This window comes from Cuculus canorus, chromosome 18, assembly GCF_017976375.1.
Source record: "Cuculus canorus isolate bCucCan1 chromosome 18, bCucCan1.pri, whole genome shotgun sequence".
Taxonomy (NCBI): domain Eukaryota; kingdom Metazoa; phylum Chordata; class Aves; order Cuculiformes; family Cuculidae; genus Cuculus; species Cuculus canorus.
In genome coordinates, this window is record NC_071418.1 from 3,462,834 (window position 1) to 3,478,188 (window position 15,355).

The 15,355-nt window shown below is 40.2% G+C and overlaps 1 protein-coding gene across 8 annotated transcripts; it reads left to right on the plus strand.

The window, feature by feature from the left end:
- Window positions 1-356: 356 nt before the first annotated feature.
- ZNF207 (zinc finger protein 207) lies at window positions 357-12,640 on the plus strand. Of its 8 annotated transcripts, XM_054083396.1 has the most exons (13): window positions 357-556; window positions 2,401-2,527; window positions 2,974-3,112; window positions 3,717-3,887; window positions 4,603-4,678; window positions 5,169-5,216; window positions 7,068-7,138; window positions 8,052-8,212; window positions 9,027-9,119; window positions 10,285-10,527; window positions 11,240-11,402; window positions 11,582-11,765; window positions 11,986-12,640. In XM_054083396.1, the coding sequence occupies exons 1-12, from the start codon at window positions 516-518 to the stop codon at window positions 11,740-11,742; spliced, it is 1,494 nt and encodes a 497-aa protein (XP_053939371.1). In that variant the 5' UTR covers window positions 357-515; the 3' UTR covers window positions 11,743-11,765; window positions 11,986-12,640. The 8 variants fall into 8 exon arrangements, with proteins under 8 accessions (XP_053939371.1, XP_053939370.1, XP_009562206.2 ...); XM_054083395.1 differs by having other exon boundaries at window positions 11,582-12,640; XM_009563911.2 differs by having other exon boundaries at window positions 358-556; window positions 3,720-3,887; window positions 11,582-12,640.
- Window positions 12,641-15,355: the final 2,715 nt, after the last annotated feature.

Here is a 15,355-nt window from a genome sequence, read left to right on the forward strand (position 1 = left end):
GAAGGGGCGTGGTTTACGGAAGGGGCGTGGTCGTTGAATTGAAACTGAATTGGAATCCGATTATTCAGGTGAAACGTATCTTTAGCTTAAATCAAAAGCATTCCACTTTTTGTAATAGTAACTACTTCTTGTGTCAGCACAGGGATCTCGGGGGCCGCACGGGCCCAGGCAGCCTCTTGAAGAGCCTTCTCGCCCAACCAGATTCCTCAGGGAAAAGCAGTTCTTGCTTGGCCCTCAGCGCGGAGGCGGGAAATGAGTTCGGGGACCCCTGGCACAAAATGGCGGCCTGAACAGCGCGGGAACACCGGGATGTATCACGTGGGCGATCACGTCACGTGACCAGACCCGCCCACCGCGGTGTAAGCTGGGAGCGCGGAGGCGGTGGCGCCAGTTGGGGCCGTAGCGGCCATTTTGTGTCCGCCTGGCTCGGCTACGCGGAGGAGTTGGTGTGGGTGCTGCGGTTCCTGAGGGGAGAGTTCAGCCGTCTTCTTGTTGTATAGATCGGGGCCGTCGCCATGGGGCGTAAGAAGAAGAAGCAGCTGAAGCCTTGGTGCTGGTATCCTTCTGTGTGGGGCGAGGCGGGGGGGGCGGGAGGGCAACGGCCTGGTGCGGCCTGCCCTGTGTCCTGCCCTGTCCCGCTCCTCACTGGGCCGGGACGGGGCTCTTTCCTTCTTTTTTTGCTACATTTCGCCTTCCTGCTCGCTCCTATTCTGTTTTCGTACTCTTCAGCGCGGGAAGGGCCTGCTCTGCGGCCCCCCCCCGCTTGAGGCCTCGCCTCGCGTTGCTTGTAAAGCGTTACCGAAATAAAACTCCTCGAGAGCGTTTTTGTAGTTTAGAAAGCGGGCGTTCTCTTATTCAGCCGTGGTGCGCGGGCCATCGGCGCCTCCTAAGGCGTCTGCTCAAACACAAGCGCTGGGGCTTTTTATCTTCTCATTACATGCGTGTGTGTCTTATTTCTAGGAAAGGCTTTGCGTACTCATACAGTTTCTCGAGCTGATGTTAACAGTGACATGCCTTATGCTTAGCATTTCTACTAGAGGGTCTTTGGTGGGATTCGGGAATCGATTCCAAGTATCTTTTGGTCGAACCGGCCTGTTGAGCATGCGTGGCTGAGGTGGTGTTGTGCAACATGTCTTTTCTTCAAGGTTGATCTTCCCCAGCCGGGCGGTGCTGGCTTTCTCGTCACACAGTGCTCCTTTCTTTTCATTTATGCAACTCAGCCACTAGAAAAAAACACGTTACTTTAAGCAATCGTGATTGTATACAGATACAAATCTGTACAGGCTATCAAAAGCCCCCGCAGACTGCAGCTTCTCCTGGCGCTTCAGGCCTGGTGGGGTTGCTGGGATCGTGGGGAGAATGGAGAGCGGCCTTTATCCCCCGGGGGAAGGATTTTAATGGAAGAAAACAAATAAATAAACACAATTATTCAAGAAGCGAGGCAGATGTGCTTAAAAGAGTCCTGAAAAGTTTTTATGGGTGAGGGAGAGGCCTCTCACTTTTGTGATTGCCGCATCAAAGTCACGTGCAGTTTCTCAGTATCCAGAAATACCGGTGGATTTTTTTGATCAGTCCTTCACGATCTGCTTTTTATTGGGGGTTGTGAGGCGATTACAGATTTACCTTTTCTCAAAAATGTTTTTGTTCGATCTAAAAATGTTTTTGTTCGATCTAAAAATGTTTAATAAAGGCATTTATAAGCTGGTCTGAAATCTTTTACTGCTTTGTGTTGGAAGGCATCTGTGCTTTTATTTTAGATATTAATATATTTCAGGTTTTTGTAAAAGTGAGGGGCATGGCTTAAGAAGAAACAGCTATAAGTAACAATTGTGTATTTGCCTTGCTTAGGAAGATGTGTAGGGTGTTTGCTGGAATGTGAATGCTGACCTGCAGAGAGGAAATCAGTTTGCCTCTTCCGTCACATAAATGTACAGAAAGTTGTTCATTGACAACGTTTCTGTTTATAAACAGAGAATTCTTTAATGAGGACAGTAAAGTGTGCAGTGCTGTAACGATTGATGGCTGAATGACTGAAAATGGAAAATTATTAAATAAAACCTTTGTTCTCTTTTATAAATGTTAGCTACTGAGACTTGTTGAGCAGGCATTTTGAAATATTTAGCATCACCTCCCTTTTGTGTATTTCAAGTCTATTTTTCCTTTAATGTTTCTGCAACTTTATTTTAATTTACTTATGCACGTTGAATGCTTAGAAATAACTAGAAATTGAAGAATATATATCAAAGGAGGTTGAATCAAATGATGGTTCTGGTCACGTGCATGCATCTTGCTGGTTTTGTACTTGTCGGAAGAGGGAAATGCTTGCTGGTAGGACGAGGTGGTTTGTTTTGAGACATCTGTGAAATACTTGTGTACCTGTTCCTTAACAGTCTTCAATAGGTATTGTAACAGGGATTTTGATGATGAAAAAATCCTTATACAGCATCAAAAAGCAAAGCACTTTAAATGCCATATATGTCATAAGAAACTCTATACAGGACCTGGTTTGGCAATACACTGCATGCAGGTAAGTTTTTTAGACTTGTATCAGCTTTTCTTATCAGTATCTAAAGTAGGAATTAATAGTGAACTTAAAAGTGGGGGTTGAGGGCTTCCAGTGTCTTAAACTGGTGAGAAAAGGACAGCAATGGTCCATTTCCAGAGCAGGAGTCCTGCCGTGTCAGCAGTCACACGGAGAGTGTGCTGTAGAGATCTCCCCTGTCACTTTTTGGGGGGTAGGAGTGAGGAAGTCATACTGTCTTGTCTTGGTGCCCAGAAGATGAGTTTACATGAACTGGTTTTAGAATCTAGTAGTAGTTAACAGTGATTAGAAAGCACGTATCAAGAAAATGTTTGGCTAAAGATTTTCCCCATTAACGATGTTCCTTTTGAGTCTTGAAACTGGCTGAGGAACGCGTAGAACCTGATGTGAATTGTGGTCAGGAAGTTTGGTTGTTTTTTTTTTTTCTTTAGGTACATAAAGAAACAATAGATGCTGTTCCAAATGCTATTCCTGGAAGAACAGACATTGAACTGGAAATCTATGGCATGGAGGGCATTCCAGAAAAAGATATGGAGGAACGGAGGAGGTTACTTGAGCAAAAAACTCAGGGTAAAGTGTAATCTAGCGAGTTGTTTATTTCCGTGGTCTGTCTCTTGCTGATACGAAGCTTTGTGACACAGGTCTCTTTTCTTGGAAGAGTAAAGGCTGGATTTAATACCTTCTCTACCTGCAGCTCTAGATATTTTCCAGTCGTGTTAGAAGGATGAGAGAGGTTTTCTTTTAATTCCTATTCAGAAATGGCTGCATGCTAGTGCACCTGTTACCTAATGCATATGGGGATGGTGATTTTATTTTTGAGGACAAGGGGATGAAAGGTGGGTTATACAAGCCTGAGGATGCCCAGGGACTTGCATTTCCTTGCTGTTTAAGTATATGTTTGTTTGAACTGCTTTGGTTTATTCTGGACAGTGTGAGACTGACATGAAGGAAGGCCCCCATTTATGTTAAGGGTCACTACAATGTTGATCACTTCCCTTCCCTGTTTTATTTGTATGTATAGGTAGGCTCAGGTAACTTTTTGTAGTTCTGTGAATTTTGAAGACACTGATAAGATTTGATTTTTATTAGTTTTATTCTAACTAGAATACTTGCAATAAAATTAGTTTCATAGTCTGATTTAGCTTCAGTTTGACCATATGCGCGTACTGTTCAGCAGAGAGCCAGAAAAAGAAACAACAGGATGATTCTGACGAGTATGAAGATGATGAATCTGCAGCTTCAACTTCATTTCAACCCCAGCAAGTTCAGCCACAGCAGGGGTACATCCCCCCGATGGCGCAGCCAGGTTTGCCTCCTGTGCCAGGAGCACCAGGGATGCCTCCAGGTGAGATGGTCTTCTACATTAGTTCCTGAAAAGCCGAGGAGAAATGCAGACTGCTGCTTGTATGCTGGAATAACCATCTGCCCTTTTTCACACTGGTTGTTAGACTGGGTGTTACAGGTCATAAAATTGTTGTGATGTGCGCATAAGCAGTTTCTCCGTAGTTTTTTTCCCTTCCCCCATTCTGTGTGCACACACATCTTTCTTTGTGATGTAAATTAAAATACCTAATGCTTGTGCCTAGACTGAAGGAATGTTAATGTGGGAGCGAAACATGAGTACTTAAAGCGTAAGTCTGACTGACATTTCTGGTATTTTATAACAACATTTTGGAAATGGGACAGAAAGGTTGCCACACATCTAAGGTCTGCTAACAGGATGGGCAACTAACATACAAGCCATAACTGAAGAAAGATTATTTTATTTATTTATTTATTTAGGAATGGCAGTGAGCAAAACTGGTCTCTTCTCATATTTTCTGTAACGATAAGGCATGTTCTCTGGAGACTTAAGAAAATTCACAGTCTTGCAGGACTGAAAACAATGACTCAAAAGTCAGATTTGCAGATAATCTTTTATATTGTGTTGTTTGTAAGCAATGCTGTTTTAAAAAACAATCTTTTGGAGCTTCCTGTAGAATGTTTATCCATTCTGAATTTACTAGATAAGACTTGTTACTACGCTGTCAGAGTTGTATAAAATTCATTTTCCTTCTAAGGTATCCCGCCATTAATGGCAGGTGTTCCACCTATGATGCCTGGAATGCCTCCAGTTATGCCTGGAATGCCACCTGGGTGAGTAGCAAGAAAGACTTAATGTGACGTGTTCATACTGTGCATTTTAAACTGTCACAGAAAAAGTAAAGCTAATTGGAAGAATGTATATGGGAACCGGTGAAGTCTGTAACCTTAATGTTAAGACTTGCCAACAAAATTGGATGGCTGTAAACCAACATTAAGTTATGGCCAAACTGTGTATTTATGTATAAAGTCTGTTGCTTTTCTCCTAACTTTATTGAGTAGCAGTATAATAATTTAAAGTTTTGGTGTGTTGGTTTAGAGCCTCCCGTGAACTATGGTTCCTTTGGGTATTGCACACGTGCATCTGCTTATCAGTCATGGACCTAACAGGAAAAAATTGCTGAATGCTTTAACTTTATCTTGTATTTTGGGCAAAAGTTCGATGTTGGTTTTTTTATGCTTGTTTGGGGTTGACATCATACCCTATCACAATGTGTTTTGAAAATCACAGTTAGATTTTTGATTTTGTCATAAATTTTCACAGATTACATCAGCAGAGAAAATACATGCAGTCATTTTGTGGTGGAAACATGTAAGCATCTCATTAATGTAATTATAGGTACATTCATTATCCCATTTTATGTTATGTTTTTTTATAAGCTTGAAACTGTCTTACTGAAAACCTCTGAATGTTGCTTAGGAATTTGGGGAAAATGTTTAGTTCTGTTATTGTATAGTATCTGAAGTTTTTGTGCTTTGTCTAAATGAATGTTACAAGACTATATGTTATGATTCTATGTATTCTACAAAATATTAATGAAATAGATCCGTAGGGACTTAGCCTCTCTTGAACCAGAGTACAGCTCCTCATGCTTGATCTCTTACACTGTAGGAGAGACTGCAGGAACTTTGCTTCTAAATTTTAAAATTCATCGAGGTGAAGTAGTGTTCTTTTCTGAGACATAAATATTCTTTTAACACTTTGAATTTAAATATGGCATCATAGTCAAACAGTTGGTGGATGCTCATCATGGCTGTAGTTTTTCTGGATGGAAACTGAATAGAATTTCATCAGGCTTGCTGGTGCTTAGGCCTCGTTAAATTCTTTAAGTTAAGGTGAATAGACTATCATCTAGACATTGTATGCTAGAAAACACAAATTAATTTGCCAAAAATCCACTGTGTTTGCATTTTGGTGAAATTTTAGGGGCGAGGGATTGGTGTTACATTATGATTTTATGTAGTTTAATCTAAAATTTTGCTTACTTACCTCGATGATACTTTTAAAATGAGCAAAGAATTAGGAGGTAGGACGCACCCTTGTTTCTCGTGCGACTCTAATTCTAGTGCTATCCCTGCAGTTTATTAGGAAGTCACCTTTCTGGTGGCAGCAGGCATTGAGCACCCCAGCACTTTTTTGGAGGGGGCGAGGGGCCTAACAGATAGTTTGCTCTGCAGAGCGAACACTTCAAATGTCTGGGAAACTTTAAGCAAAGTTAACCTACACTATAAAGCGATCATATTGACAGCTTTCCAATTTAAAAGTACTTGGTGTTGTAGACAGCTTATTTTTTTATGGAGTTCGAGCCCTGTGCAGGAGGAATTTGCTTAGGTTAAGGGTTGTACATATAGTGTAGATGGGGAATGTATATTGATTTGTAGCGTGGTTTGGTAGGTAAGGATAAATGAGTCATTACATGCCAGCTTTCTGTTAGGAAATACAGACCAAGTTTGTTTTTTTTTTCCAGATATCAGTAGCAAGGGAAAATAAAAAACCAAACCTGTCTTTAATATGAAGGAAAAATAGGCCGTAATAAGGACTTGTCATTAAAAAAAATAAATCCCAGTTTTCCATCCTTAGCACAGGGAGTATTTAACTGAAACTCTAAAGGCTGCCTTACCCTGTGGCCTCTGCTCTGTATTTAGTGGATAGTTTTACAGATTTGGGTTGTCTGCAGTTCACTACAGGACAGAGAATATATTAAAATAGTATGAGGGTGCTGTAACCACACATAGACTCTTAGTGTCAGAGGGGAGTAATAGCAGATGTACAGTGATTTTATTATGATTAAGAGTTAGTTGTTTTTACTACTTGCATTTTTTCTGAGTGTACTGAGATCAGGCTTTGGGACACTGCTGAAACTAGTGGCCTGAAATAGATTTCAGGCGGAACACCAGTTCTGGAAATCTGATAATAGTGGAAGTGAAAGCTTGAAGAAGTGAAGTTAAAATTAAAAGTTTATGGGGATGTTCTTGGGTTTCTTGTTTGTTTTTTTCTTGTGGAAAAACATTTCTAACTGTGGAGTCATCTGGTTTTGAATTGCCTCTGTTGAGAGCTTCTTGAAATTATTTACCATACATTTTTATCTGATACAGGTATGTGCCAATTGTCTTAAGAGTTTATTGTGAGTGTTCATGCCAGTGCTCATATTCTGTTTAATAGGATGATGCCGATGGGCGGAATGATGCCTCCTGGACCAGGAATACCACCACTTATGCCTGGTATGCCCCCAGGTAAGTCAGAGTTGTCAAACTCGTTCGCTGGCAAGAGTTAAATTATATTTATTTGTTTACACAGAGATTTGGATGCCTATAAAGAAGGTGCAGACCTATGCCACCAGCTTGGTGTGGATTGATTGCCATGGAAGCCACTGTTGTGCACAGTTGGAGGGATTGACTTATGACTTTCAATTAGAAATTATTATTTGTGTTTGGTATCATTGTGATGATCATACCTGCTGTGTGAAGAGCTGTTTCTCAAGCTTGTGCAGCTGTTAAGCACGCTTAAGTTCTGAGGGTGTTCCACCTGACCAGCAGCTGTGCCCTGGTGGCTTGGGAATGGCTGGCTTGCTTCCATTTCTCACTGGAGGAGGAGACAGCAAGGCACTGGGGTAGTTACAGCCTAGTTCCACTGCATTGAAACCAAAGTGAGCTGTTAACTTCCCATATCTGACCCTCTCCTAGTGCCTGGCACTTAGGAAGTGTATGTATTGTGATGATAGGCTACAAATATTAGGGTTGTGTTACTGTTGCACTATACTAAAGATCCCCAGGGACATTGATCCCTGTTTTGGTCAAAATTCTGATACTATTCATAATGGCTGCATCTTTTGGATTTTGTAACAGTTGATCACCTACTTGGCAACACTGGCCTGTGTTGGAAACAGTTGCTGCATTAATTGCATTACTTTATTGAGAGTGTGAACTTCCTACTTGAGGCTCTGGTAGAAAACACAACTTAATTGAGCACTGCTCTAAAGTGAGGTTACCTGGACTATTGGTAACTGCTGGGATTACCCTTTGTCATGTTTTATTGCATCTTCCTCGAGAGAGACTTTGTTCTGAGGAACACCTAACAGAATTCCTCTAAAGGAGTTACTCTTACTTCCTTCAGCTTGATCTGTTCCCGGTTCTCTGTGGTTTCTAGGCATGCCACCGCCTGTTGGGCCTCGTCCTGGGATGCCTCCAATGACACAAGCGCAGCCTGTTACAGCACCGGGCATTCTGAACAGGCCCCCGGCTCCCGCTGCTGCCGCACCAACCCCCCAGCCTCCAGTTACTAAGCCACTCTTCCCGAGTGCTGGGCAGGTAAGGTGTCTCATGGCCTGGAACCTACTGCTGTGTTCTTTAAATTGCCAACACTGTCTAAACAGTGTCCATTCTTTATTGTTGAGGCCTGAGAAATGACTGGTTAAGTTTCTTGCTTGTGTTGTTTCTTAAGTTTACTGCAGTGTAGTGCTTGAATGAATTTTAAAAGATTCTTTTGTTTGTCTTGCAACAGACATGAAACCAGACAGAAGTTCTGTAAGCACAGGGGAAGAAGAGAGTAGGCAAAACACTTCTTTCTTTAATCCCCTTAGTTTGTCATTTATAAGGGTGCTGTGGGTTGGCGCAGGGGTGTATTAATCAGCTACCGGAATCTGCTTGGATGGAACTTGACCTAAAATTTCCAAAGTATAAATCCTGATGTGACCTGTTCTTTCCTGTTTGTTTCATAATGGGCTCTCTACCCATAGATGGACTAATTTATTCTGTAGTCTTGTTGAACTGGTTAAGTATTGCCTGAATTAGGAGTTTTTTTTATTTTAAAATATTTAGGGGAGTAAGTTAGGGTAGGAAGAATTTAATTGTTTTGGGTGGGAGGTGGGGGATAGTGGCTTGTGACGCCTACACTTTGATCACACTCATGTATTAGTTCTGAAGCTTTTACTTACTTTCAAGTATGTTTCAGAAACCATCATAGTGTACTGTTTGCATTTTGGACTTCTGCAGGAAAGACTCTGGTTAACAAAATCACAATCCTTTCATAAAAAAGGACTTAGCATGAGAAATCCTTTAATCTGGATACTTTCCACCCATTTGTTTGGAGACTTTTCACCGTTTCCTTTCTTTTATGCTACAGATGGGGACACCTGTCACAAGCTCAAGTACAGCTTCCTCCAATTCAGAAAGTCTGTCAGCATCTTCTAACGCTCTGTTTCCTAGCACAGCACAAGTACGCAGGAAGTCACAGTTAAAACAAATTGCTTTGCAACTTAACCCTTTGGACCGTTGTGTAAAATCTAAAATTGACTAAACATCTTCAGATAATTTCTGGTTATGTTCCTGATTATGTTTAGCTGATAAAACTGCAGAGTCCTTGATTTGGAGTTGCATCTGACTAGAAATAACTGTCAAAGTGCCCAGCTCTTCTTAATGAGAAAGAATGAAATGTTACATCCTGGTTCTAAAGGGTTAAAAAAGCATGAAAGCAGTTAAATGCATTTTAGTGGGCAGTGGTTAGCTTGATGCATGGTGAAGGCTTTTTAGTTTGTTGTTTGATATGGTACATCCTAAGGTAGGGAATTTTGTAATTTGCATAACATGCAGAAGATTGAAATGTTTTGCTTTGATTGGAAAGTTCAGATTTAAATGTACAGTGATTGGAAAGAAAAGCATTCTCTCATAACTAAAGCTTGCTTTGGAGATTGTTGCATCTTCAGAGAAAGCCTAGTTAAGCACACTCGTCTGAAGTTTTAATTCAAGTAAAAGTAGGAAAGATATACTGGAATCTGTAGTGGATCTCTTATCCGCCTTCAGTTGATTCTTTATTCACAAATGAGATTAAAGATCTATGGAGAGACAGTACTTTCTGAAAATAAAGCATTGTTTTTATAGAGAGAACAAAACCCCTGACACAATAGAGCTTTCTTAAATTAAAACATTTCTTAAATGCCTAATTTTAATGAATACTAACACTTTGAGCTGTACTCTAAACTAATGGTTGCTGAAGTATGCTAATAATTTAGTGAGAGAACGATGAGTTTACACTTCTAGGCTATTAATAAATTTAGGAAAGATTTAGACATTTACCGAACTCGGTATTTGAGATAAAAAATTTTGATAGTGGGGTGTTTTTTGTTGTTGTTATTCCTTTTTTCTAGTTGTGGCTTTTGACCTGCAAATTTTAGACTTTCCTCTGTGTGTGTGTGTGTTTGTATGTGTATATCCTGGGTTTTATTTTGTCTTGTTTTCAGTTGCTCTGGTATGCAATAAGGCTGAAGTTTACTTTTATCAAGCTTGTTTTAATTATGTATTTCACTGGAAGGTTTCAGAGGTCTAACAGACATTGAAGTTTTCTTATGCTTTGAGAAGTAAATATTATTCTCTCTGTTTCACAGGCTGCAGCAGCTGTTCCAGGTCCGGTTGGTACTGATTTCAAACCTCTTAATTCTACACCTGCAACAACAACAGAACCCCCAAAACCAACATTCCCTGCTTACACACAGTCGACAGCCTCAACCACTAGCACGACAAACAGTACTGCAGCTAAACCAGCTACATCTATAACAAGTAAGCCTGCTACCCTCACAACCACCAGTGCAACCAGTAAGTTGATCCATCCAGATGAGGATATATCACTGGTAAGTTATAACATTTTAATCGTCTGACTGAAAAATGCAATTAAATTATGGCTGATTACATAGAATTTCTTCTGTGCTCTGCGATGCATATTTTAATAATGATGAGAGTGCGAACTGTACAGAGTTAATGGAATGGAACCATGCATTGAGCAAACTTCTTGGTTTGCAAAGTCACGACTAGCAGATTGCAGTGATCCTGCTGCGGATCTAAGCTTTGTTTTTATCGGTTAGAGGACAGTACTCAACCTAAAACATAATTTAAACTCTTTCTGTTAGTGACTCAAGGTTGAAGTTAAATAGCTATAACTAGTGGGTGTAGGACAAAAGGCTTCACGGATTGAAGTGGGCTTGGTGTTACTACAGCAGTCAAATATAGGATTTATAGATAAAACAAATGAACCTTAATTTCAGTTCAGGTAAATTTGATTTGTGTTTGGCTTTTTTTGTCTCAGCTTGTTATGAGGACAAGACTGTCCTCAACTGAGGAAGGAGGGCGAGAACGTGTTGGATGCAAAATGCTAGATAGGCCAGTATTAATACTGTAACTTTGAAGGAAGGGGGGGAAAATCCAAATGCTACTGTGTAACGTTACTACAGCAGTGGAGTTGAAGTAGTTTAGTACCTGTAATCTACTTCACTATGCTTTTATTTACTTTGTTCTTGGTGAGTTTTATTCTTACTATGCATTATGGTTGTCTGTTCCTGATTTTAGGAAGAGAGAAGGGCACAGTTGCCTAAATATCAGCGTAATCTTCCTCGACCGGGACAAGCTGCCTTGGGTAATCCACCAGTTGGACCAATTGGAGGTATGATGCCACCACAGCCAGGAATGCCTCCACAACAACAAGGAATGAGACCTCCCATGCCGCCTCATGGTAATCATAAGTTTTCCAGTTCCCTGTTCTTGAAAGGAATTGTCTTTTTAAGAAAATTTCTTAAAACTTGAAGTGGCGTAGACGGGTGGGGAGGTAGAAGCTTTTCACAAAATGCAACTTCTACCCATTATTTGGAAAAAAAAAAATTAAATTTTGCATCTTGAATGTTCTGTTTATAGGTCAGTACGGTGCTCATCACCAGGGCATGCCAGGATATCTTCCTGGAGCGATGCCTCCGTACGGTCAGGGACCTCCAATGGTGCCCCCTTACCAGAGTGGACCTCCTCGTCCTCCAATGGGAATGAGACCTCCTGTCATGTCGCAAGGTGGCCGCTACTGATGCTACTACACTCGCTCTAATAGGTTTGGAGATTAAACCTTTTCTCATCTTGTGCTGTTAATATAGCCGAGCTTCCGTCAATTAAAGCTTCATTGTGACTTTAAAAAAATAAGTATCTTCCCACATGCAAGGAGCTATTGGACATTCTTATTTTACATGGGAAAAATTATTTGGAATAATAACAGGAACTTTTCCTGATGTTGCAATTTATACTGTATGGCTTCTTTTTCATGTTTCATCTAGGTTTTTAGAAGTGAAGTATAGTAAATATGGTTCGTTAAATTGTGAAGGCGCTGGAATTACATGAACATACCACCTTAAAGGCAAGTTCTGTAACATTATGTTGCTATTTGTGAAATGATGCCTTCACAGCACTTCAAGTGCTGTTGGACTTCATGTCCCCAACATAGTTTGGTGAGGGCTGTAACTGTTCCCAACTACTTGTACATTTAAGTCTGAACTTGTAACAATATTTAATGTATTTAGAATTCCTCCTGTTCCAGGGTTTAAGCAAACTGACCCACTAAGGTCGTGTGACTTTTCTGTACTGTTATAAACTTCATTGTAATAAAAGAAGAGAAAAATTTATATGCCTTTTTATTCATGACCAGCTGTGGACAACTGCCCGAAAGGTTTGTACAGATGCATGCCATGGTAGCTATTCGTGTAATGAACACAGTTATTGGTGCTGATTTGGTAAAATCTGATATCCCTGTCCTGAATTAAGTCTCTCCTTTAGCTGCACGTCTGAGTAGACAAAGACCTGTACACTTATTAACCGACTCCTCAAAAATGAGGCTGCAGGAGGCACATCTTTACTCGTGGTTGTAACTTCTCTTAATGCATATGTGTGTTTACTTGTGCTTTCTTGTCCTCAATAAATTTTAAATGATTTCTAGTCCTGGCACTCACTTCTAGGATGTAAAAGTGATTGCTCTAAGATGCATCCTAGTGCCAGATGTGTCCTGTTAGTTAATTCCTCGACTGATGCTTTTTAATGTGCAAATGCACATGAATTTCAGGAGCCTTTGAGATGAAGATTTCTAGAAGCTTAGGTGCATGTCACATGGGTGAGTGACTTCCAGCTGATGTTGTATTGAAGTTGACCTGCAAAAGAGAAAAAGTAGCTTGACCTTCTCAGTGTAAAAGAGAGAGAGGGGCAAAAGTAATACGTTATATGCTGCATTTTTACTTTAAACTTTCAGAATTTCAGATCTGAATAGAGTCTAGAAGGTGAACCATCCGTTGTGTACTGTGATGAGATCTTGGCTGAGTTTCTCCAGCCATTTAATTGAAGTGTCTTGAGTAAGGCCTTTTCATTGGTTTTCCTGATTGCTGTTACCAAAGAGAAGTTTTCCCCATATGAATTAGTCACTTATCTGTTTCTGAGTAGAGTGATAGCTTGCTGTAAAGGTCAGAGTTCTCTGAATGTCTAACTTTACTGTGTTAGTTATACTGTGCTATATTTCTGATGAGAATGAAAATGTAGAGGGAAGGAGGATGAGAGCTTCCCTGGTTTCTTCACAATGAGACAAAAAAAGGAGTGTTGAATTTTTCATTTGCAGGTCAACTTTAAATACATGTTCCAGCCTCAAGCCTTATCTATGCAATTTAATTTATGGGGTTATCTCTTCTTTTAAGGTAGGTTAGAAGGGTTATCAGCATTTTTTATTCAGCTTATCTTCCAGAGATGTTTTTGAGGATGGTGAAGAGGTTTTTTGCTTAATTATAGTACTGGGCATTTGAGCTCTTTCTTGAAAGTCTAGGGTATTTTAGCTGCACACAAGTACTTTACTTCCCTTTTTTCTGTACTGTCTCTTAATTAAGAGTCCAAAAATGCAGTACAGCTAAAATACTACATTGTCTCTAAGCGTCAAACCTGGGGCCACGGAATGGCTTTTAAAAGCGCTAGAGCACCCAGTACACTCCAATTGCAGCTTAATGGCCTTAGTTTAACCATTAAGAATTATCAAGCACTTTTTCTGAAGTGTCTAGCAGTTTTAAGACCATAACTCCAAGCCTCTGTTGAGAAGCAGTTCTCTCTGATCACCAATATCTGCTGATCACCTGTCAAATGTGCAGTATTTGGCTTGCGAATGTGCTGAGTGGGCATTGATGTCAGACCTTTTGTTAGCACTTCATCTTGCTTTAAACATAAGTCTAACAGATAAAACTGTTTTGCCTAGGCAGTGCTCTAATACTGATTTTTCTTCTGTTTCTCTTTTAAGAATAATTAGAAAACACTGGAGAGATTTAATGTGTTATATCCATCTTTTTTGTAATACCACAGATAAGTTGTAAATTGTTCCTAACTGCTGCTTTTGAAACTATAGAACTTCTGGGTTTTTTCTGCAGATCATATTGCTGCTGTAAGGATGCTTTGCCCTCCTGCCCCTAGCGAAGTAAACACACTATCCCTTTGGTGTCTTTCTGTAACTCGGTGGTGTATTGTCTCCAGACCCGTGCTTTTCCTGGGATAAAAATACTTGAAAACCTTACTGCATGTACTGTTAACTCAGCATATTCTGCAAGTTTATTAATTAGTTTCCCACTTTTAAACAGTGAATGTCTCATTGTTCCAATACTAGTACTATTTTGTAGCTATGTACTGCGTAGACTTAGAACTTGGATGCATTTTAAGATTAAACTTTCCTTAGTAGAAATACGACAATAATCCCTCAACTAAGCACTGCCATGTTATGCATATGGTACTCTAATAATCCTCAGCAAGCAGATGAATGGTTTTTCCATCACTTTTCACATAGTTACTTACTTTCCTGCTCCTGTCATTCCTGTGCTGTAAGAGCTGTGATGTGACTGTCTTTGGTTACTCTTGTCTTCTGTGTGTCCTCTTCTGTTAACAGGCAGGTTTTTCAGTGCATCTGTTGTCTGTCGGTTCCTGCCTTCATCTCTTTGGATACTGCTTCTTAATGTTCAGAGGGTTGGATTTATGGTGCATTTTCCCAAAAAGAACAAAACTGCTTTGAATGTAGTAATTGCTTGTAGAAGCAATTGCTTGTAGTAATTGCTTGTAGAATAACTAAGGCTTGGTTTACAGTACAAAGTTTAATCGATGTAGTTGTGCCAGCAAAGTCCCTAATGCAACACAGCCATGCAGACAGTTTTTTAGTTTATCTAAAATTTAGAGAGAGTTAATCTCTCCTTGGAAAGAGATGCAGAAGCTTTTATGATTACAGAAAAGCATCTCTTTTCTAAATCTGTTGCTGGCCTCTAGTGATATAGTTACGTAGGCAGAGGCTTTGTTTTTCGGTTGTTGCCTAACTTTGCCGTGGCAGATATTACAGTAAAATTAAAACTTGCAACTAGATTTTCGTCAATCTTTAAATTGGAATGTAATGTGAATATTGAAAGCAAAAAACAGGCTGCAAGGAAATGTTCAGACACAGGTGGGAAAATAAGTTTAGCAAAATAGTTAGAGTTTGTGACATCCAGGACCTGTTTAAAAGGTTCTACGTTATTTTATGGTCTCTCAGTATCTCTCAATGTCATTATGAGAGACTGATCTCTTATCTCTTGAGTTTTAGAGTAGAAGGGGCGAGATGGGCGTGAAAGAACCTTGGAAAAGCCTAGACCAGTGTTTCAGAAGTCTTGA